This window comes from Scyliorhinus torazame, chromosome 1 (assembly GCF_047496885.1).
Source record: "Scyliorhinus torazame isolate Kashiwa2021f chromosome 1, sScyTor2.1, whole genome shotgun sequence".
In the NCBI taxonomy this organism is placed as follows: Eukaryota; Metazoa; Chordata; class Chondrichthyes; order Carcharhiniformes; family Scyliorhinidae; genus Scyliorhinus; species Scyliorhinus torazame.
The window spans coordinates 19,859,173-19,883,404 of NC_092707.1; the positions used below are offsets into that span (position 1 = coordinate 19,859,173).

The window sequence follows — 24,232 nt, forward strand, 5'->3', positions numbered from 1 at the left end:
CTCCAGAGTTGCTGGTGGCTATGCTTGAGATTTCAGTCCTATTCCCGGGGGTGTGGAACCCTGTGGCACTTGCTCACTGTTGCACTGGAAGTAGGCGGCCCTGGCTGGTGAAAGCTGTATGCTGGTGTTGTAATGGAATGGAGGTTGCAGAGGATGTGGCGAAACACAGGGTGCAGTTTCAGCTTGCTGAAAAACGGGAATTGAGTGAAAGAGGCGAATCCTTTGCTTTAACAAGCTGGTGTTAGTTACTTGTATAAGTTAAGGTCTAGTGTCTACAAGTTTCGGCTGGGGAACTCATTGAACGATGACTTGAGCATATAAAGGCACTTATTGACACTGATGGTGGCGTGTCGAATTAAAAGTTCGATATTTGTAGTGTCTCATTGCGAACAAATTTTTTTTTTAACCAATTAACAGACAATTTAGCATGGCCAATCCCCCTACCCTGCACATCTTTGTGTTGTGCAAACCCCACACGGGCAGTGACCCGGGGCTGGGATCAGCCCCGGCTCCTCGGCGCGTGAGGCAGCAATGCTAACCACTGTGCCACCGTGCCGCCCATACTTTATGAATAAATCTAAAACTGACTAAAGCTTGACTTCTGGGCCGGGATTCTCCCCTACCCGGCGGGGCGGGGTGTCCCGGCGGGATGGAGTGGCGTGAACCACTCCGGCGTTGGGCCGCCTCAAAGGTGCGGATTTCTCCGCACCTTGAGGGGCTAAGCCCTCACCATGTGGGGCTAGGCCCGTGCCGGAGTGGTTTCCGCTCCACCGGCTGGCGTGGAAGGCCTTTGGCGCCACGCCAGCCGGGGCCGAAAGGACTTCGCCAGGTGGCGGAAGTCCGCGCATGCGTGGGACCGTCAGCGGCCACTCGCGTCATCCCCGCGCATGCGCGGGGGGGGGGGTTCTTACGTGTCGGCCATCGCGGGGGCTGTGGCCGAGGCGGAGGGAAAAGAGTGCCCCCAAGGCACAGGCCCACCCTCGGGCCAGGCCACCGTGGGGGCATCCCCGGGGCCAGATCGCCCCCCAGGACCTCGGAGCCCGCTCGCGCCTCCTAGTCCCACCGGTAAGAGAGGTGGTTTGATTCTCGCCGGCGGGGCAGGCATGACAGCTGCGGGACTTCGGCCCATTGCGGGCCGGAGAATCGCCGGGGGGGGGGCCCGCCGACCGGCGCGGCGCGATTCCCGCCCCCGCCGAATATCCGGTGCCGGAGAATTCAGTAACTGGCGGGGGCGGAATTCACGCCAGCTCCCGGCGATTCTCCGACCCGGCGGGGGGTTGGAGAATCCCACCCCTGGTCTCCACCTTCACACACTGGCTGAAAGGAGTCAAACATTACTCCTTGAACCTTTAATCCCTGTCGAATGCTTCTGATTTCTGCATTTTCCATGTGCATTGTATACTAGGTTGTGCAGCAAATGTGGGATTTTAGATCTGTTGGATTGTGGACATTTGGCATTTTAAGGATTGAAAGCCTGGGTTAGTGTGTTTGACTGCAATAGTCACGTTTTTAAAATAATCTTGTTTAAGACCAGAAAGCTTTTAGAAACCAGAGATGAAATTGATCAGAGTAAAAAGCTAATGCACTGTTGTTTGATTCGGGGGAGTCAATGGGGAGTTGATGTGTTTTCAGCATGGGGAGTTGATGTTGTAGTTGCGTGGAGCCAAGATATTCAGATATTTTGAGAAAGCTTCTGAGTTGTGTTCGGATCTGGCTACCCTTTAGACTACAAGTAAAGTCTTTTGCTCTCACAATAAGATAGTTAAAAAAGATTAATAGTATTTAAAAGCTGCACAGACTTGTCTGAGGACAAAAAAAGGAGCTGAAACAAACCAGTTGAAACCGCTTTTTGAAGACATCCAGCCAGAGTCTGCAAGGGTTCTTACAGGAGCCAAATATATTCTGTAAAGCAAGTATTACTCTGTGCCATTGAGATTGAGCTGTATGTTTTTTCCTTTCTTGTTTAATTGGGAATAGAGATAGAGATAAGGGTATTATTGTGTTTACTGTATTTAGTATTCGTTAAGTTATTTGTGAACTATTTTCGGGCTTGATGTTAAAGAGTTTATTATTGTGATAATAATCAATGTTTTGTTTTAAAATATCCTTATTTCTTCGTGCAATCACTCCTGGGGCAAAACATTTCTGTTGGGGTCTGGTCTGGGATCGTAGTAGTCCAAATACATTTATGAGCATCAGCGGTTACTTGTGCATGGGTATTTCTACTTCCATTGTATTGTCAACCTGGCTCAATGAAGCTTCCAAGGCAGATGGTTAAAGCCTAAATCCAATCTGTGAGCTGTGGATGGGGTCAAATGTCATACAAACATACAAATCAGATGGGGTCGGCCACTCGGCCCCTGGAGCCTGCTACGCCATTCAGTAAGATCATGGCTGATCTGGCTGTAACCTCAACTCCACATTCCTGCCGATCTCCGATAACCTGTCACGCCCTTGTTGATCAAGAATCTACTAGCTCTGCCTTAAACATATTTGAAGACTCTAATATCACTGGGCGTGGCAGGTTATCGGAGGTCGGCACGAATGTGGGGTTGACGTGACAACTGCTTCCACTGCCTTTTGAGGAAGAGAGTTCCCTCTGAGAGAAAAGATTTCTCATCATCTTTGACTTTGTGGGCGGCCCCTTGTATTTAAACCGTGACCCCTAGTTCTTTTTTTTAAAAAACGCATTTTATTCAAACTTGTATCAAAGTAGGTTACAGCAAATAAACACCCCGGGAAACATTCTTCCCAACAATCAACCATACAGTTTGTCCAGATTCTTCTCCTTTTTCACCCCCCCGTCCCCCGTCCCCATCACCCACTCCACCCACCCCCCTGTGACGAACAGCTCCTCAAACACGGTCTCAAACATCCCCCACCTCTTCTCAAACTCCCCTGCTGAGTCCCTTAACTCATACTTTACCTTCTCTATCTGCAGGAAGCCAGACAGGACACCCAACCATGCTGCTACCCCCGGTGGCGATGCCGACCGCCACTCCAGCAAAATCCGTCGCCGTGCAAGAGAGGCGAAGGCGAAGACATCGGCCTTCCTCCTCTCCATGAGCTCCGGCTTCTCTGAAACCCCAAATATCGCCACCAAAGGGTCCGGGTCCACTCCCTCCTCCACTGTCCTGGCTAAAACCGTGAACACTCCCGCCCAGAATCTTCCCAATTTTTCACAACCCCAAACATGTGCGTGTGATTCGCTGGCCCCCGCCCACACCTCTCACACTCATCTGCTACCCCCTGAAAGAACCCACTCATTCTCGCCCGAGTCATATGCACCCTGTGCACCACCTTAAACTGTATCAGGCTCATCCTTGCACCCATCCTTGCAACCGCACCCATGCCACAAACCTCGGCCCAAACCCAAACCTTTCCATCCTTCGCAGTGCCTCACGCCATACTCCCCAATACATCTCCATTCCCAACTCCGCTTCCCATTTCTCCTTGATCTTCACCACCCGCTCGCCTCCCTGCTCCCCCAGCCACTTATATATATCCCCAATTCTTCCCTCCCCTTCCACATCCGGAAGCAGCCGTCACTCCAGCAGGGTGAATCCCGGTAATCTAGGGAACCCCTTCCAGACCTTTTGTGCGAAGTCCCTAACCTGTAGATAACTGAACTCACTACCCCTCTCTACCCTCTCCCTTAGCTCCTCCAGACTGGTGAACCCTTCCTCCAAATACAAATCCCTCACATTGACCAGCCCCACTTCCCTCCACCTCCTGTATACACTATCCATCCCGCCCGGCTCAAACCCATGATTCTCACACAGCGGCGTTAGCACCGACATCCCTTCCATCCTAAAATGCCTCCTCAGCTGATTCCATATCTTCACCGTGGACTGCACCACTGGGCTCCCTGAATACCTACTCGGAGCCATTGGCAATGCTGCCGTCACCATAGCCCTCAAACTAGACCCCTTACAAGATTCCTCCTCCATCCTAACCCACTCTACCCCTTCTCCTTCCCACCACCGCCGCACCTTGTCCACATTCGCCACCCAATAATAATGAAGCAAGTTTGGCTGCCTCTGCCTCTGTAGCAGGGTCCTCCCCACCCTCAGCACCTTCCCCGCCCATACAAAGTCAGAGATGATTGTGTCCACTTTCCGAAAAAAGGCCTTTTGTATAAAGATCGGGAGAGCCTGAAAGATAAACAAGAACCTCGGCTGAATATTCATTTTCACCACATGGACCCTCCCCACCAACGTTAAATGCAGTGTATCCCACCTCTTAAGATCCTCGCTGGCCTCCTCCACCAGCTTCATTAAGTTCCATTTATGGAGCCCCGTCCATTCCCTCGCTACCTGAATCCCCAAGTACCTAAACCTATCCCTCGCTACCGTAAATGGCATCCCCCCTAAATTAGCCCGCTGTGCCAGCTCATTCACTGGGAATACTTCGCTTTTCCCTACATTCAGTTTGTATCCCGAGAACCCTCCAAACCTCCCCAACAGGCCCATAATCCTTCCCATACTCTCCAACGGATCCGAAACATACAGCAAGAGGTCATCGGCATAGAGCGACACCCAATGCTCCCTCTGTCCCCTCATTATCCCCTGCCACTCTGCCGACCCCCTGAGAGCCAATCGCCAATGGCTCTATGGCCAGCGCAAGTTGCAGCGGCGACAGCGGGCACCCCTGCCTCCTACCCCAGTATAACTCAAACCTTCGTGAGCTCATATCATTCGTCCTCACCCTCGCTCTTGGCGCCACATATAGCAACCGCACCCATGCCACAAATCTCGGCCCAAACCCAAACCTTTCCAAAACTTCGAACAAGTACCACCACTCTACCCGATCAAATGCCTTCTCCGCGTCCGTGGACACCACCACCTCCGGTACCAGAGCTCTCAACGGATTCATCACCACATTCAACAGCTGTCTTACATTACTCGAGAGCTGCAGGCCCCTCGCGAAGCCTGTTTGATCTTCTGCAACCCCCCCCGGGACACAATCCTCCATCCTCCCCGCCAATAACTTAGCCAATACTTTCACATCTGTGTTCAGTAGTGATATGGGTCTATAACGACCCACATTCCACCGGATCCTTCCCTTTTCTGGGGATTAGTGTGATTACTGCCTGCTTCATCGTCTCTGGCAATTCCCCCTTCTCCAGTGCTTCATTAAACGCCCCCAACAGATGTGGTGCCAGGTCTGCCGCAAATTCCTTATAAAATTTTGCCAGGGGCCTTCCCCTACTTCATACCCCTGATACTATCCAGCACCTCCCTCAGCCCCAGGGATTCCTCCAACGCCTGCCTCTTTGCTTCCTCCACCTGGGGGAATTCCAGCTCGTCCAGAAACCACCCCTTGTCCCCCTCCTCTCCTCCTGGGTCTGCCTCATAAAGTCCCTGGTAATACTCTCTGAATGCCTCATTTATCTTCCCCGGCTCTGACACCTCATCCCCAGCCCCAGTCCGGATCTTCAATATTTCGCTGGACGCAGCCTGCCTGCGCAGCTGGTGCACCAGCATGCGGCTCGCCTTCCCCCCATAAGTGACCCCTAGTTCTATATCCAACTGTCTCTTGAAGCCATACAATGTATTGGACTCAACTGCTTCCTGTGGTAATGAATTCCACAGGCTCACCACTCTCTGGGTGCAGACACTCCCCGTGTCTGCGTGGGTTTCTTCCGGGTACCATCCGGTTTCCTCCCTCAAGTCCCGGAACACGCGTATAACCGCCCAACATCACCTCGCCATAAATGATAACATTCTATTAGCTTTCCTAATGACTTGCTGTACCTGCATATTAACCTTTTGCTCCACTTTGCACCACTCCCCATGCTCCCTGTAACCTAGAAATTTCTTTCCCCTTTGTGTATTTATCCCGTTCTCTTTTGAAGGCGATTAGTGAATTTGTATCCACCACCCTATCAGGCTGTGCATTCTAAACCCAAACCATTTGTTCCGTAAAAAGGTTTCCTCGCCACCTCTGCCCGTCGCCTTAAATCTTGCCTCTGGCTATCGGCACTTCAGTCATTGGAATCAGTTTTTATTTGCTCTTTCGTGATTTTCACCAGTTCTATCAAATCTCCTCTCAACCGTTTGTGCTCTTAGTCGAACACCCCCAGCTTCTGCTGTCTAACTGGAACCTTTTGAGTAAGTTTTCCTGTACCGTGTCCAAAGCTTTCATGTCCTTATTATAAAGTGCCGTGTCCAGAATTGTGAACAATTTTTGAGCTGGAGCTGAACTATTTTTATAGGTTGAGCAGAATTTCCTGACTTTTATATCCACTGAGATGATTTTTTGCCCTCAGCCCCTTAGGCAGGCTTGGAGGCTGAGTGGGGCAGGAAAACAGGTTCAGGATAGCTCCCCGAGACATTTCCGCTGGGATGGATGGGAGGTGTACCATTCCACAGAGGCGGGCAGCTTATTTCGTTTTGTTGAGACCCCATTTGGGATCGATTTCCGCAGCCGTTCCACCGTTTTGGTGTTGGAAGGGCGCCCCCACATCATTTGCAGAGGCTGCCAACTCAATGCTTCCATCCTTCATGTAGCAGCTGGTGGACCTTTGGAGGCAAATGCTTTACCTCTCAAAGAGGGGGGGCTGCAACCATGGCCGGGTCTCAGCGGAGAGGGGGGGGCGGGCGGGGGCGGGGGGGGGCGGGGCGGGGGGGGGGGGGGTTCCCCTCCATTCACCCTGATTGACCCACCTTTCGTCATCCCAGCTGTTGTGTTCCTGATGAGCGGACCAGTACAGGAGCCTGTGTTCTCCGATTTGCACCACCAGCAGCCACCTCTCCCAGTGGGGCTGCTGAGACTCCAGGACTGCTGGCCACTGATCGGACTGGCAGCATTGAGAGCCGAGCTTGGAGGCATTCAATTAGGAGGCACCCTTCCTCGCGGTTTGACGTTGGCCTTGCGTGAGCCCCGTCGGGACCCCTATTTGATCCCAATATTGGGGTCCCAAAGTCCACAGGATAATTCTACTTCAAAGCCCATTTATGTATGCTTTTGTAAAGGCTTTATTATAGTCCAGAACAAAAAGGTCACTGTAATGCTTTATTAGATCTGTCCTCAACTGGATTAGTAATTTGCTACAAATGACAGAAGAGTTGTGCATTTCTCTCGTTTTACATTGCTCAATTTTACTCTCCCCCTGCTGGAGAAATGGACAGCTTAATTGGTGTTTATTTCTGGACTCTCATACAGCGGAGGAATTCTGCAACATAGCTACGACTGAGTAACTAGATACTTTGTAATTCTCAGGTATTAACTGCATCTGTCATCTCTAACTAAGAGAGAGAGAGAGAGCTCTTATTCCGAAGTAGTTAATTTGTACATCTGAGAGAGGTGATGGACCCCACTAACATTCACTAATTTTCGCTTTGTGCTGGATGATCCATTTTAAAGCATTTATTTTGTGACTCGGGATGCTTGGATTGAACCCAAGCTAACTAAAATAAATTTTAGTCCCTTGTAAATGTTTCAGCAGGAGGCTTCGATGTGAGCAAGAGGAGTAGAGATATCAGTGAATTGTAGCTTTAGCCTCGGGAGGAAATAAAGAGCAAGAGAAGTTGTATTCCTACAAATTGGAAAATATAATTGAGTAATCCTTCTTGGATCAGCACTTGGATCAACTAATGTTACTGCTATCATTATTATAATCATGTTCTATTCTCTGAAAGTGTCTGTACAGTAATTAAGAATCATAGAATAAAATAACAGAATCCCGACACTGCAGAAGGAGGCCTTTTGGCCCCTCGGGTCTGCACCGACACTTCGAACGAGCAGCCTACCAAGGCTCACATCCCCGCCCTTAACCCCGTAACCATATCTAACCGGCGCATCTCTGGACTGTGGGAGGAAACCCACGCAGACATGGGGAGAAAGGTCAAACTCCACACTCACAGACACCTGAGGCTAGTGATGTGTTGGATAGGCTGGGTCGAGGTGAACTGCACTTGATGCAGTGTAGCGAGAGACAGACCTCCAACACTTGATAAAATGCAACACGATTTTATTCAACATCCAAACTATTATACATGTTCAACTGTGGGTTAACACTATGCTGACTTGACTCGAGACCTGACACTAGCCTGACCAGACTAACTTAGCTACCACATGGTGTAGGCACTGGCTAGCTCACGAGCTCTGACTGTCTCAGAGGCTGGGTCCCGAGAGAGCGGGCAAACTGGTGCCCTCTGACTTTATAGTGGTCGTGTCCTGTCTGGTGATTGGCTGCACTGTTCTGTGTGCTTACTGGTCATCCATTGTGTCAATCACTGCCTGTCTGCACTCCATTGTATACATAGATGTATATTATGACATCTCCCCCCCCCCCTCTTTTTTCTCTCTCTATATTGTGTGTGTTGAGATAATAAATATTAAGATGCATGTGCGTGTGGAGGTGTATATGTGCGTGACTATATACAGAATGTGCTAAAATGACCTTATGTACACAGGAAGGTGTCGCTAGTGTAGATATAGGGCAGATGAAACGGTAACAACGATATTTACAGAGGTCAAAACGATAAGGTAACACAGTTGTGCAAAAGTTCAGTTTAAAAGTTTAGTCTCTGCGATGGGCGCCGAATTCTGATTGACCGCCTCAAGGGTGGATCAGGGGCCGCCTGCACTTGGATAGGCGGGACCGCCGCCAATGCAGAGGTCTGCAGGATTGGTGATAGATCGGTGGCCTCGTGGTAGGGCATGTCCGGAGGAAGCATTGTGTGAGGCAGGACATCATGGCTAGGTGGCGGGTGTGGAACTCTGCGCAGCGCCCGTCTGTTGCGTCGTAGGAAGGAGCCATCAGCCATGCGGACGAGGAAGGATCTCGGGGCCACTTGCATGACCACCACAGCTGTGGCGGACCAGCCGCCGTCAGGCAACTGCACACAAACATGATCAGTTGGGACCAGCTCGGGGAGATCCGTGGCATGAGCGCCGTATGCTGATTTCTGTTGGGCCCGAGACTGCTGCATATTTTGTATGACCATGAGGTGGTCAAGGTCTGGAACATGGATGGCTGCAACCATGGTTCGCAGAGTGCGATTCATGAGCATCTGAGCAGGAGACAACCCAGTGGACAGCGGGGATGCTCTGTATGCCAGCAGCGCCAGGTTGAAGTCGGATCCTGAGTCTGCAGCCTTGCATAGTAATCGCTTGACGATATGGACCCCTTTTTCGGCCTTCCCGTTTGACTGCGGGTAGTGGGGGCTGGAGGTTACGTGATGAAAGTTGTATAGGCGGGCAAAATCAGACCATTCCTGGCTGTAAAAACAGGGACCGTTGTCACTCATCACCGTGAGCGGTATCCCATGCCTGGCAAACGTTTCTTTGCATGCTTTATCTCTATATTGTGTGTGTTGAGATAATAAATATTAAGATGCATGTGCGTGTGGATGTGTATATGTGCGTGACTATATACAGAATGTGCTAAAATGACCGTATGTACACAGGAAGGTGTCGCTAGTGTAGATATAGGGCAGATGAAACGGTAACAACGATATTACCACTTCAGGGTAATTGGAGAGGTAGTCGACCAGGAGGACATAGTCACGGCCCTTGGCATGGAAAAGGTCGACACCGACTTTGGACCATGGGGAGGTCACTATCTCATGTTGCTGCAGAGTTTCTTTGGGTTGAGCTGGCTGAAATTTCTGACATGTGGGGCAGTTGAGGACCGTCCTGGCTGATGCGCGGCCAATAGACTGCCTCTCGAGCTCTGCGTCGACATTTCTCGACTCCCAGGTGACCCTCATGGAGTTGGCCGAGCACCATTGCTCGCATACTCTGCGGAATCACAACCTTATCGAGCTTCATGAGGATGCCATCCACCACCGTCAGGTTGTCCTTGACGTTGTAAAATTGGGGTCACTGTCCCTACTGCCAGGCATTCATGAGGTGCTGCATCACACACTGTAGCAGAGGACCCTTGGCCGTTTCCTCACGAATTTGGATGACCCTCTCATCAGTGGCCAGAAGGTTGGAGGCACACAATTGCACCTGCGCATCGATTTGGCAGACAAAGTCAGTTTGTTCACATGGTGTGGTGATAGACCTGGAAAGGGCACCTGCAACAATGAGTTCTTTGCCTGGCATGTAGACAAGTTCAAAGTCATAGCGGCGTAGCTTGAGAAGGATTCGTTGTGACCGAGGCGTCATGTCAATCAAATCCTTCTGGATTATGTGGACCAGTGGCCTGTGGTCTGTCTCAACCGTGAATTTTGGGAGGCCATACACATAGTCGTGAAATTTGTTGATTCCCGTTCGGAGGCCCAGGCATTCCTTCTCGATCTGAGTGTACCGTTGCTCAGTGGGCGTCATGGCTCTGGAGGCATAGGCAACTGGGGCCCATGAGGAGGAGTCATCCCGTTGGAGGAGCACCGCCCCAATACCGTCCTGGCTCGCGTCAGTGGATATTTTGGCCTCTTTGGTAGGGTCGAAGAACGCCAGAACCGAGGCTGTGGTGAGTTTTGCCCTGAGCTCATGCCATTCGTTCTCATGAGCGGGCAGCCACTGGAATTCCGTCGACTTTTTGATGAGATGGCGGAGGGCTGTGGTGTGTGCCGCCATGTTGGGAATGAACTTACCGAGGAAGTTGACCATGCCTAGAAAGCAGAGGACCGCCTCCGCTTCTCAATCGCCGCCTTCATTGGCGCCAGCATTTCTGTCCTCAGCTCCTCGAAGCAGCGTTTAAGAAACACCTGCTGCTCCTGCGACCACTGCGCCCACGCTGCTTGGTCTTCACCCACTGCCATCTTGCTTTTCCTTCCTCGCACTTTCCGCTGCACCAGGATCACTTTTTTAACCGCTCCACTCCTGGTCCAATCCATATACTGTCGGGGGGACCTTGCTGTCACCTTCCCACACTGGGAGCCGTCGAAGGATGTGGGAGGAAGCTCTGAGAAGGATGAATGCATACTCACCGTGTGCAAGGCCAGTTGTTTAAGGTTCTACCTTAACTGATGGGCAGCACGGTAGCATTTTGGATAGCACAATTGCTTCACAGCTCCTGGGTCCCAAGTTCGATTCCAGCTTAGATCACTGTCTGTGCGGAGTCTGCACATCCTCCCCGTGTGTGCGTGGGTTTCCTCCAGGTGCTCCTCCCACAGTCCAAAGATGTGCAGGTTAGGTGGAGTGGCCATGATAAATTGCCCTTAGTGTCCAAAATTGCCCTTAGTGCTGGGTGGGGTCACTGGGTTATGGGGTTAGGGTGGAGGTGTTGACCTTGGGTAGGGTGCTCTTTCCAAGAGCCGGTGCAGACTCGATGGGCCGAAAGGCCTCCTTCTGCACTGTAAATTCTATGATAATCTATCATTAATCTCGGACAAAGGTTCAGCACTACATCGTGGGCTGAATGACCTGTTCTGTGCTGTATTTTTCTATGTTCTATCGTCAACATACACGTGCATCCCCTCGATACCCTCCATCATCTGTTCCATGATGCGGTGAAATACCTCTGAGGCAGAGATGATGCCAAAAGGCATCCGGTTGTAGCAGTAGCGACCGAATGGGGTATTGAATGTGCACAGCTTGCGCCTTGATGCATCCAGCTGTATTTGCCAGAACCTCTTGGAGGCGTCCAGCTTCATAAAGAGTTTGGCATGAGCCATCTCGCTGGTCAACTCCTCTCGTTTTGGTATCGGGCAATGTTCCCTCATGATGTCGCGGTTTAAATCCTTGGGGTCGATGCAGATTCAAAGCTCCCCTGATGGCTTCTTGACGCAGACCATGGAGCTGACCCAGTCCGTGGGTTCTGTGACCTTTGATATGATGCCCTGGTCCTGGAGGACCTGTAACTGCTGCTTGAGGCGATCCTTGAGGGGTGCCGGCACCCAACGTGGTACGTGGATCACGGGTGGCGTTCGCTTTGAGCGGGATATTGTATCGGTATGGGAGTGTGCCCATTCCGTCGAACGCGCTGTGGTACTGCGTGATGATGTCATCAATTTCAGCCTGGAAGTTCTCATCAGTTGTGGCAGTCGCCTGGGAGGATGACATGGTGTGGACTCGCTGAACCAGGTTCAGGAGTTTGCAGGCCCGAGCACCGAGCAGGGATGCTCTGTCAGGTCCCACGATCTCAAATCGCAGTGTCGCTTTAAATGACTTATTGGAAACTCTGAGTTGGCATGAGCCACTGGCAGCTATGGCATTGCCATTGTAGTCAAGGAGCTGGCAGGCCGGTGGAAGAATGCTTGGTCTGACGCGGATGGTGTCGAGATCGGATTTGGAGATGAGGTTGGCCGATGCGCCGGTGTCCAGTTTGAACCGGTTGCAAGCCTTGTTGACTGAGGACAGCACACCACTCATCGTCGGGATCCACGCTGAGGATCGGGAGGTGCTTCGCTGTCTTGGAGAAAGGCAGCGCATGCTTCGTAATGATGCCCACCCGGTATGGAGATTTGAGGCACGCAGCATCAGGATTTGTTGGTCTGTCGGGGTCGGAGTCTGGCATGGCCTGCTGTATTGAACGGACGCTTCTGCACCGCGGCTGGGATTGTGGATGCTGGGCAGTGGAGCAGATCTGCAAATGGCTGCGTAGTGGCCAAGCTTGCCACACTGTAGACACCGTCGTGATTTTGCTGGACATTGCCGCTTTAAATGGGTGGAGCCACAATTCGGACACGTCATGACACCAACGTCAGTGCGTTCCGTGCGCCATCACGCATGCGCAGTGCAGTCGAACGACATACGCACCTGCGCAGTCTGGTTGTCGGTCTTGCCGTCCCCTCGGTCGTGGCGTGCATGCGCAGGGGCCCGGGAAAAGCGTGCAGAATGGCAACTCTCGTCAATACCTAGGCCCTGCATTTGTGCGATGGCTGCACCCGTTGTGCCTCGTGGGAGGTTAGCTTTGCCGTTTCTGCCGCTCTGATGTGGGAGTACCGATTGGTAGCATGTTCGTGGAGAACGCACGTTTCGATGGCGATGGTGAGGGTGAGCTGCTTGACTTTCAGGAGCTGCTGGCGAATGGAATCGGAGTGGACCCCGAAAACGATCTGATCCCGGATCATGGAATCAGTGGTCGAGTCATATTACGTGACTGCGCGAGGATGCGGAGATGGGTCAGAAAGGATTAAAAAGGTTCATCCTTACCCTGAAGCCTCTTCTGGAAAGCGTACCGTTCAAAGCTCTCATTCACCTCAATGTCGTAGTGGCTGTCGAACTTCAGTAGGACTGTTTTAAATTTCGTCTTGTCTTCGCCTTCAGCGAATGTAAGGGAGTTGTAGATGTGGATGGCGTGGTCCCCAGCTGTGGAGAGGAATAGTGCGATTTTCCTGGCGTCCGATGCGGACTCAAGATCGGTGGCTTTGAGATAGAGTTGGAACTTTGTTTGAAGATCCTCCAATTTGCACCAAGGTTGCCGGCGATGCGGAGCTGCGTAGGAGGGCGGACGTTTTCCATGTCACCGGATGGCTGTTTGCTGGTCAGCGCTGATTCCCTCAAGGTAGGTACGTCAAATTTTCAGCATCACTCAGCTGGTACCATGATGTGCTGGGTCGAGGTGAACTGCACTTGGATGCAGTGTAGCGAGTGACAGACCTCCAACACTTGATAAAATGCAACACGATTTTATTCAACATCCAAACTATTATACATGTTCAACTGTGGGTCGACACTATGGTGACTTGACTGGAGACCTGATACTAGCCTGACCAGACTTACTAGCTACCATATGGTGGAGGCACTGGCCAGCTCACGAGCTCTGACTCTCACAGGCTGGGTCCCGAGAGAGCGGGAAAACTGGTGCCCTCTGACTTTATAGTGGTCGTGTCCTGTCTGGTGATTGGCTGCACTGTTCTGTGTGCTTACTGGTCATCCTGTGTGTCAATCACTGCCTGTCTGCACTCCATTATACACATCGATGTATATTATGACAGCCAAAACTGAACCTGGGTCGCTGGTACTGTGAAGCAACAGTGCTAACCACCCTGCCACTCTGACGACAGTAGTAAATTGTAGTAAAGCAACATTGTAAGTAGCAATGGAGTACCACACATGTAATCTTCAGTGCAATGCCATGATCAATGTATTTGGTAGTTATTGTGCACAGGAAACCTTTTTGATTTTCATGGTTGAGCTGTATTAGACCTCACAGGAGGGGAAGAATTATATTTTTAACCTGTACACGTGTGGAACATAAATACCAGTATGGGTTTGTTGGCCCAAATGGCCTATTTTTGTGCTGTAAATGTGTGATAAGTGGGTGGATAGAAGGTATTCTCGTGTTACTATTTTAGATTTCACCTTGTATGTGCTGAATGTAACAGAATTTCTCAATGTTGGGCTCGATTGTGTTACTGTTATGAAGCTAGAAACCAGCAAGAACTGTGCTTCTGTAACTTGTAACAGTACGGCACTGATTGAACTGAAGTTCACCGTTTGCCTTTTTAACCCCGGTGAAGGATTTTTCACATTGTCCCCGAATGTTTGGAGTAGCAGCGCCTCAGATTGATGGCTTCGGAATGGAAAGTTGCTGAAGACACAGATTGGATGTTACAGTTAGGTTGACCGTGCGGTCAGAGGTGCGCAAGAGTACTTGCAATTTGTTAATTTTTCTATCTTGCAGGAAAGCTTCCAGTTGCCGAAAACTTCAGCTTCTGTTTGGTGACTCTACTTTTCGATGTAGCCCAAAGGGAACCTACGTTAAGGGTACAGGTGAGGCCCCTGTAATACTCCTCTGATACTTCAGAGAAATTACCTTTGATGGAAATGTCTAAAACCTTGGTAATCGGCAATCAATTAGATTGTGTGATTGTGCGCATTTTATAGAACATAGAACATTACAGCGCAGTACAGGCCCTTCGGCCCTCGATGTTGCGCCGACCTGTGAAACCACTCTAAAGCCCATCTACACTATAAGAGATAAGATTTATAACCATCTAGATAGGAATAATATGATCAGGGATAGTCAGCATGGCTTTGTGAAGGGTAGGTCATGCCTCACAAACCTTATCGAGTTCTTTGACAAGGTGACTGAACAGGTAGACGAGGGTAGAGCAGTTGATGTGGTGTATATGGAGTTCAGTAAAGCGTTTGATAAGGTTCCCCACGGTAGGCTATTGCAGAAAATACGGAGGCTGGGGATTGAGGGTGATTTAGAGATGTGGATCAGAAATTGGCTAGCTGAAAGAAGACAGAGGGTGGTGGTTGATGGGAAATGTTCAGAATAGAGTTCAGTCACAAGTGGAGTACCACAAGGATCTGTTCTGGGGCCGTTGCTGTTTGTCATTTTTATCAATGACCTAGAGGAAGGCGCAGAAGGGTGGGTGAGTAAATTTGCAGACGATACTAAAGTTGGTGGTGGTGTCGATAGTGTGGAAGGATGTAGCAGGTTACAGAGGGATATAGATAAGCTGCAGAGCTGGGCTGAGAGGTGGCAAATGGAGTTTAATGTAGAGAAGTGTGAGGTGATTCACTTTGGAAGGAATAACAGGAATGCGGAATATTTGGCTAATGGTAAAGTTCTTGAAAGTGTGGATGAGCAGAGGGATCTAGGTGTCCATGTACATGGATCCCTGAAAGTTGCCACCCAGGTTGATAGGGTTGTGAAGAAGGCCTATGGAGTGTTGGCCTTTATTGGTAGAGGGATTGAGTTCCGGAGTCAGGAGGTCATGTTGCAGCTGTACAGAACTCTGGTACGGCCGCATTTGGAGTATTGCGTACAGTTCTGGTCACCGCATTATAGGAAGGACGTGGAGGCTTTGGAGCGGGTGCAGAGGAGATTTACCAGGATGTTGCCTGGTATGGAGGGAAAATCTTATGAGGAAAGGCTGATGGACTTGAGGTTGTTTTCGTTGGAGAGAAGAAGGTTAAGAGGAGACTTAAAAGAGGCATACAAAATGATCAGGGGGTTAGATAGGGTGGACAGTGAGAGCCTTCTCCCGCGGATGGATATGGCTGGCACGAGGGGGCATAGCTTTAAACTGAGGGGTAATAGATATAGGACAGAGGTCAGAGGTAGGTTCTTTACGCAAAGAGTAGTGAGGCCGTGGAATGCCCTACCTGCTACAGTAGTGAACTCGCCAACATTGAGGGCATTTAAAAGTTTATTGGATAAACATATGGAAGATAATGGCATAGTGTAGGTTAGATGGCTTTTGTTTCGGTGCAACATCGTGGGCCGAAGGGCCTGTACTGCGCTGTATTGTTCTATGTTCTATGTTCTATGTACACTATTCCCTTGTCGTCCATATGTCTATCCAATGACCATTTGAATGCCCTGAGTGTTGGCGAGTCCACTACTGTTGCAGGCAGGGCATTCCACGCCCTTACTACTCTCTGAGTAAAGAATCTACCTCTGACATCTGTCCTATATCTATCTCCCCTCAATTTAAAGCTATGTCCCCTCGTGCTAGACATCACCATCCGAGGAAAAAGGCTCTCACTGTCCACCCTATCCAATCCTCTGATCATCTTGTATGCCTCAATTAAGTCACCTCTTAACCTTTCCTCATAAGATCTTCCCTCCATACCAGGCAACATTCTGGTAAATCTCCTCTGCACCCTTTCCAATGCTTCCACATCCTTCCTATAATGCGGCGACCAGAATTGCAAGCAATACTCCAAATGTGGCCGCACCAGAGTTTTGTACAGCTGCAACATGACCTCATGGCTCCGAAACTCAATCCCTCTACCAATAAAAGCTAACACACCGTACGCCTTCTTAACAACCCTCTCAACCTGGGTGGCAACTTTCAGGGATCTATGTACATGGACACCGAGATCTCTCTGCTCATCCACACTGCCAAGAATCTTACCATTAGCCCAGTACTCTGTCTTCCTGTTATTCCTTCCAAAATGAATCACCTCACACTTTTCTGCATTAAACTCCATTTGCCACATCTCAACCCAGCGCTGCAGCTTATCTATGTCCCTCTGTAACTTGTAACATCCTTCCGCACTGTCCACAACTCCACCGACTTTAGTGTCATCTGCAAATTTACTCACCCATCCTTCTACGTCCTCCTCCAGGTCATTTATAAAAATGACAAACAGCAGTGGCCCCAACTGTTTTTTATAAATTTAGATTACCCAATTAAGGGGCAATTTTGCGTGGCCAATCCACCTAGCCTGCACATCTTTGGGTTGTGGGGGCGAGACCCACGCAAACACGGGGAAAATGTGCAAACTTCACACGGACAGTGACCCAGAGCCGGGATAAAACCTGGGACCTCGGCTCCGTGAGGCAGCAGTGCTAACCCACTACGCCACCGTGCTGTCCATAGTCATTACTGTTAAACGGTTCAATTGAAATGCACTCCTTTGACTTGATGCCAGAAAAAGACTAATATATATATATATATATATATATATATTGGTTATTACTTACCTTAATAGGTGGGAGCGGCACTTCACATTCCTTGTCGCATTTGTAGGTCTGCCTGTCGGGAGTGCCTCACTGTAGCCTGCTTGCATTTGCAACTCGTTTTCAAATGAAAGAATTGAGAGAGTTTGGTGGACATTGAGTTTTGTTATTTTTTTGATTTATTTTACAGGTTCTCGAGGCTATACTGGATGTCATGGAAGTGCTGCTGGGAATGTGTCTGGCACCTCAGACTCAGGATAAAGGTATTGATTGACTTCTCTGAAACAACGGTATTGTAAGACCCTGGTTCAGACCCTTATGAAGAAATTACTGCGCGCAATTATCATGAATAGTTACTGACAGTTACTGAAAGCCTGGGCTCAGGAAAGATAGAAGTCTTACAACACCAGGTTCAAGTCCAACAGGTTTGTTTCAAATCACTAGCTTTCGGAGCACGGCTCCTTCCTCAGGTGAAGGACACTCACCTGATGAAGGAGCTGCGCTCCGAAAGCTATTGATTCAAAACAAACCTATCGGACTTTAACCTCGTGTTGTGAGACTTCTTACTGTGCCCACTCCAGCCCAACGCCGGCATCTCCACTTCAGGAAAGATGCCAGGTGCAGGATTCAGTGACAAAGTTAAGGCTGTAAGAAATTACATTTGGATATCATTTTTAATAAGATGGTAATGGAATATCAAACATCGGCATTAGTGCATTAAAAAGCCAGGGCGGACTTTCTTTGTAAAATATCAGATGAATTTCTTTTGAAAAGAGGATACAGGAGACTTCCGGGTGCGGCAATGACCAGCTGAATCGCACGTTTCGGCACCTCCCGTTGGAACGGACTTTTGGGCTCTTAATAGGAGCCCCAACGGCAATTCAAACGGCCAAAAACACTGCGGTAAACCAGAAGGGAATCCCCCCGGACACGTATGGAAAAGGGAGAGGAAAGCGGCCGGATTACGGAGGATCTTCTGGAGCAGCGGCAAGGAAGGGAAGCTCAAAGCAAGATGGCGTCGGAAGGTGCCGTTTGTTATGGGGCCCGGAGCAACAAGAGTTCCTGCGGCGCTGTGTGGAAGAGCTGAAGAAGGAGTTGAAGAAGGAAGTGTTGGCCCCGATATTACAGGCGATTGAAGGGGTAAAGGAGGAGCAGAGGACCCAGGAGTTGGAGCTTCGGGCCGTGAAGGCAAAGACTGCTGAAAATGAAGATGAAATACAGGGCCTGGTGGTGAAGGCAGAAACGCACGAGGCACAGCACAAAAGGTGTGTGGAGAGGTTGGAAGCACTGGAGAATAATTCGAGGAGGAAGAATTTAAGAGTCCTGGGTCTTCCCGAAGGCGTAGAAGGGGCGGACGTCGGGACATATGTGAGCACGATGCTTCACTCGCTAATGGGATTGGAGGCCCCGACGGGCCCTTTGGAGGTGGAGGGAGTCTATCGAGTTCTGGCGCGAAGACCAAAGGCTGGAGAAATACCTCGAGCTATAGTGGTGAGGTTTCTCCGCGACAATGACAGAGAGATGGTCCTCAGATGGGCGAAGAAAACGCGGAATTGTAGGTGGGAGAACGCGGTGATCCGCGTATACCAGGATTGGAGTGCGGAGGTGGCAAGAAGGAGGGCAAGTTTCAATCGGGCTAAGGCGGTGCTTCACAAAAAGAAGGTTCAATTTGGAATGTTGCAACCGGCGAGACACTGGGTCACACACCAAGGGAAGTACCACTACTTTGAGACTGAAGAAGAGGCGTGGACATTCATTGTGGACGAGAAGCTGGAATAGTCTGGCGCGAGAAAGAGCTTCTGGGACAAAGTGGTGGGGTGATTATGTGGGGCGAGGAAGGGGAAGGGGGGGGGGGGGGAGGGGGATGATTTTTCTATTTGTTAATTCTGTGGTCCTGTAACAGTTTCTCTCTCCCCATGGGGGGGGGGGGGGGGGGGGGGGGGGGGGGGGGGGGGGGGGGGGGGGGGGGGGGGGGGGGGGGGGAGGGGGAGGAGTGTATGAGGAACTGTGGGCGCCGGTGGGACGGGAAGGAGAAGGGAAATGCGCCATTAGGGGCGGGGCCGAGTGTTAATTGTGGCGGGAACGGGGACGCAGGAAGGAGGGGGCCTCGCACAGTGGGGGCCGAGGACAAGGGGGGAAGCCGAGGTCAGCCAGAGTTCGCTGACTTCTGGGAGCAACATGGGGGGTGCAATTACGCTAGAGGGGGATCTAGCGGAGAGGGGGGGGGGGGTTAACTGGGTTGCTGCTGCTAAGGAGAAGGGGGAGCTGTTATGGGATGCGGTGGTCGAGGCGGGGGGGGTGGCACCGTCGGTGGGATATACAAGTACGTGGGAACCGGGTGAGGAGCTGGGTTAAAAAAGGGGATGGCTAGTCGACAAGGGGGGAGGGGGGGGTAAAGAGCCTCCCAACCCGGCTGATCACGTGGAACGTGAGAGGGCTGAACGGGCCGAATAAAAGGGCACGGGTGCTCGCACACCTAAAGAAATTAAAGGCAGATGTGGTTATGTTGCAGGAGACGCACCTGAAACTGATAGACCAGGTCAGACTACGTAAAGGATGGGTGGGGCAGGTGTTTCATTCGGGTTTAGATGCGAAGAGTCGGGGGGTGGCTATCTTACTGGGGAAACGGGTACTGTTTGAGGCAAAGACCATAGTGGGGGTAGATATGTGATGGTGAGTGGCAGATTGCAAGGGGAGGCGGTGATTCTGGTGAACGTATACGCCCCGAACTGGGATGATGCAAATTTTATGAGGCGTATGCTGGGACGTATCCCGGACCTGGAGGCGGGAAAGTTGGTAATGGGGGGAGATTTCAATACGGTGCTTGATCCAGGGCTGGACCGGTCGAGGTCCAGGACCGGGAGGAGGCCGGCAGCGACCAGGGTGCTCAAGGACTTCATGGAGCAGATGGGAGGAGTAGACCCCTGGAGATTTATTAGGCCTAGGAGTAAGGAGTTCTCATTTTTCTCCCATGTTCACAAAGTATACTCACGGATAGACTTTTTTGTCTTGGGAAGGGCACTGATTCCGAAGGTGACAGGGACGGAGTATATGGCCATAGCCATTTCGGACCGCGCTCAACATTGGGTAGACCTGGAGGTAGGAGAGGAAAAAGAACAGCACCCACTCTGGAGAATGGATATGGGCTTATTGGCGGATGAGGGGGTATGTTTAAGGGCGAGGGGTTGTATCGAAAGGTACTTGGAGCTTAATGACAACGGAGAGGTTCAGGTGGGAGTGGTCTGGGAGGCGTTGAAGGCGGTGGTCAGAGGGGAACTGATATCCATAAGGGCACATAAAGGGAAGCAAGAGGGTAAAGAAAGGGAGCGATTGTTGAAAGAACTTCTGAGGGTGGACAGGCAATATGCGGAGGCACCGGAGGAGGGACTGTACAGGGAAAGACAAAGGTTACATGTGGAATTTGACCTGCTGACCACGGGTAAGGCAGAGGCACAGTGGAGGAGGGCACAGGGTGTACAGTATGAGTATGGAGAGAAGGCGGGTCGGCTACTGGCCCACCAATTGAGGAAGAGGGGAGCAGCGAGGGAGATAGGTGGGGTGAGAGATGAGGAGGGAGAGATGGAATGGGGAGCGGAGAGAGTGAACGGGGTGTTCAAGGCATTCTATGAGAAGTTATATCAGGCTCAGCCCTCGGAAGGGAAGGAGGGAATGATGTGTTTCCTGGATCAGCTGGAATTCCCGAAGGTGGAGGAGCAGGAGAGGGCGGGACTGGGAGCACAGATTGAGATGGAGGAGGTGGTAAAAGGGATTGGGAGCATGCAGGCGGGGAAGGCCCCGGGACTGGACGGATTCTCGGTGGAATTTTATAGGAAATATATGGACCTACTGGCCCCGCTTTTGACGAGAACCGTTAATGAGGCCAGGGAAAGGGGGAAGTTGCCCCCGACTATGTCGGAGGCGACGATATCGCTCCTTTTGAAGAAGGAAAAAGACCCGCTGCAGTGTGGGTCCTACAGGCCCATTTCCCTTTTAAACGTAGATGCTTAGCTCCTGGCCAAGGTGATGGCGACGAGGATAGAGGACTGTGTCCTGGGGGTGGTCCACGAGGATCAAACTGGGTTTGTTAAGGGGAGACAGCTGAACACGAACATACGGAGGCTGCTAGGGGTGATGATGATGCCCCCACCAGAGAGGCGGAGACTGAGATAGTGGTGGCGATGGACGCCGAGAAAGCATTCGACAGAGTGGAGTGGGACTATCTGTGGGAAGTGCTGAGGAGATTTGCTTTTGGAGAAGGGTTTATTGGACGTCTTTATAGAGGGACGAGGCAGGGGTGTCCCCTGTCTCCGTTACTGTTTGCATTGGCGATTGAGCCCCTGGCCATAGCACTGAGGGGCTCCAGGAAGTGGAGGGGAGTACTCGGGAGGAGAAGAACACCGGGTATCATTGTATGCAGATGATTTATTGCTGTATGTTGCGGACCCAGTGGAGGGGATGTCTGAGATAATGCAGACACTCAGGGAGTTTGGGGAATTCTCGGGGTACAAATTGAATATGGGGAAGAGTGAGTTGTTTGTGGTGCATCCGGGGGAGCAGAGCAGGGGAATAGATGATTTACCGCTGAGGAAGGTAACAAGAGATTTCCGATACTTAGGGATTCAGATAGCCAGGAGTTGGGGAACCTTACATAGGCTTAATTTAACATGATTGGTGGAACAGATGGAGGAGGATTTTAAGAGATGGGACATGGTGTCCCTGTCACTGGTGGGTAGGGTGCAGGCGGTCAAAATGGTAGTCCTCCCGAGATTCCTTTTTGTGTTTCAGTGCCTCCCGGTGATGGTCACGAAGGCTTTTTTCAAGAAAATCGAGAAAAGTGTCATGAGTTTTGTGTGGGCTAGGAAGACCCCGAGAGTGAGGAGGGGGTTTTTGCAGTGTAGCAGGGATAGGGGGGGACTGGCACTACTGAGCCTAAGTGAATACTACTGGGCCGCCAATATCTCAATGGTGTGTAAGTGGATGGGAGAAGGGGAGGGAGGGGCATGGAAGAGATTGGAAATGGCGTCCTGCAAAGGAACCAGCCTACAAGCACTGGCGACGGCGCCGTTGCCCTTCTCCCCGAAGAAATACACCACAAGTCCAGTGGTGGTGGCAACACTGAAAATTTGGGGGCAGTGGAGACAACATAGGGGAAGGACGGGAGCCTCGGTGCGGTCCCCGACAAGAAATAATCATCGGTTTGTCCCGGGGAGAATAGATGGGGGATTTGGAGCATGACAGAGAGCTGGGATTGTGCAACTGAGAGATCTGTTCTTAGACGGGACGTTTGCGAGTCTGGGAGCGCTGACGGAAAAATATGGGTTGCCCCAAGGGAATGCATTTCGGTACATGCAACTGAGGGCTTTTGCGAGGCAACAGGTGAGGGAATTCCCGCAGCTCCCGACGCAGGAGATTCAAGATAGAGTGATCTCAGGGACATGGGTGGGGGATGGTAGGGTGTTGGATATATACAGGGAAATGAGGGACAAGGGGGAGATCATGGCGGATGAGCTGAAGGGAAAATGGGAAGAGCTGGGGGAAGAGATTGAGGAGGGGCTGTGGGCTGATGCCCTACGTAGGGTAAACTCGTCATCCTCGTGCGCCAGGCTAAGCCTGATACAATTCAAGGTTTTGCACAGGGCGCATATGACCGGAGCAAGGCTCAGTCAATTTTTCGGGGTAGAGGATAGGTGTGGAAGATGCTCGAGAAGCCTAGCAAACCACACCCACATGTTTTGGTCATGCCCGGCACTGCAGGGGTTCTGGGTGGGGGTGGCAAATGTGCTTTCGAAGGTGGTGGGGGGTCCGGGTCGAGCCAAGCTGGGGGTTGGCTATATTTGGGGTTGCAGAAGAGCCGGGAGTGCAGGAGGCGAGATAGGCTGATGTTTTGGCCTTTGCGTCCCTAGTAGCCCGGCGAAGGATATTGCTTATGTGGAAGGAAGCCAAAACCCCGGGCGTGGAGACCTGGATAAACGACTTGGCAGGGTTTATAAAACTAGAACGGATAAAGTTCGCACTAAGGGGTTCGGCTCAGGGGTTCACCAGGCGGTGGCAACCGTTCATTGACTACCTCGCAGAACGATGAAGGAAATGGGAAGGTAACAGCAGCAACCCAGGGGGGAGGGTGGGTGGGGGGGGGGGGCGGGGGGGGGGGGGGGGGGGGGGGAGGGCTCGGGTGGGTCCTCAGGGGTGGTTTTGGTATAGATATTTGTACTTGGTTATGTATATTGGATTGTTTGATTTTATTATCTGGAGAGTTATTTTTGTTATGGCAGTTGCCATTTAGTTTATATATTATTTATTTACTTGTTAAAACGGTCACTGTTATTTATATTGTTGTATTGTTGTAAAAAGGGAAAACCTTTGTATTGTTTTGTTTGGCCGAAAAATTTGAATAAAATATATTTTATTAAAAAAAAGAAAAAGAATAGAGGATGCAGGCGTATTTAGTCCCAGAATCTTGATAAAGGAAATGATAAGTGGTTTGAAATGGTAGACTAGAGGAAAGAGTTACTGACCAACTGTAAAATGTTTCAGTCCTGCGATCATTGTTATTGCTTGTGGGTCACGGGTAACTCCATTAAAAGGTCAAAAGCTGCTATTTGATTCCTGCACCAATTTGCTGCATATTAGCTGTGAGCATATTTACAGAATAGGCAGTGATCATAATATGGTAGAATTCAATCTCCAATTTGAAAGAAAGAAGGTAGAATCAGATGTAAAGGTGTTACAGTTAAATAAAGGTAACTACAGGGGCATGAGGGAGGAACTGACGAAAATCGACTGAGAGCAGAGCCGAGTGGGAAAGACAGTAGAACAGCAATGGCAGGAGTTTCTGGGAGTAATTGAGGACACAGTACAGAGGTTCATCCCAAAGAAAAGAAAGGTTATCAGAGGGGGGATTAGGCAGCCATGGCTGACAAAGGAAGTTAGGGAATGCATCAAAGCAAAAGAGAAAGCCTATAATGT

At 50.6% G+C, this 24,232-nt stretch overlaps 1 protein-coding gene across 1 annotated transcript in view; it reads left to right on the forward strand.

Annotated features, from left to right (window-relative positions):
• Window positions 1-24,232, forward strand: part of pi4kab (phosphatidylinositol 4-kinase, catalytic, alpha b) — a 345,324-nt gene that overhangs the window by 16,205 nt on the left and 304,887 nt on the right. Inside the window, exons 4-5 of the mRNA XM_072473986.1 lie at window positions 14,528-14,616; window positions 17,457-17,529. Coding sequence (XP_072330087.1) covers window positions 14,528-14,616; window positions 17,457-17,529 — 162 coding nt within the window. The remainder of the gene's footprint in view (window positions 1-14,527; window positions 14,617-17,456; window positions 17,530-24,232) is intronic.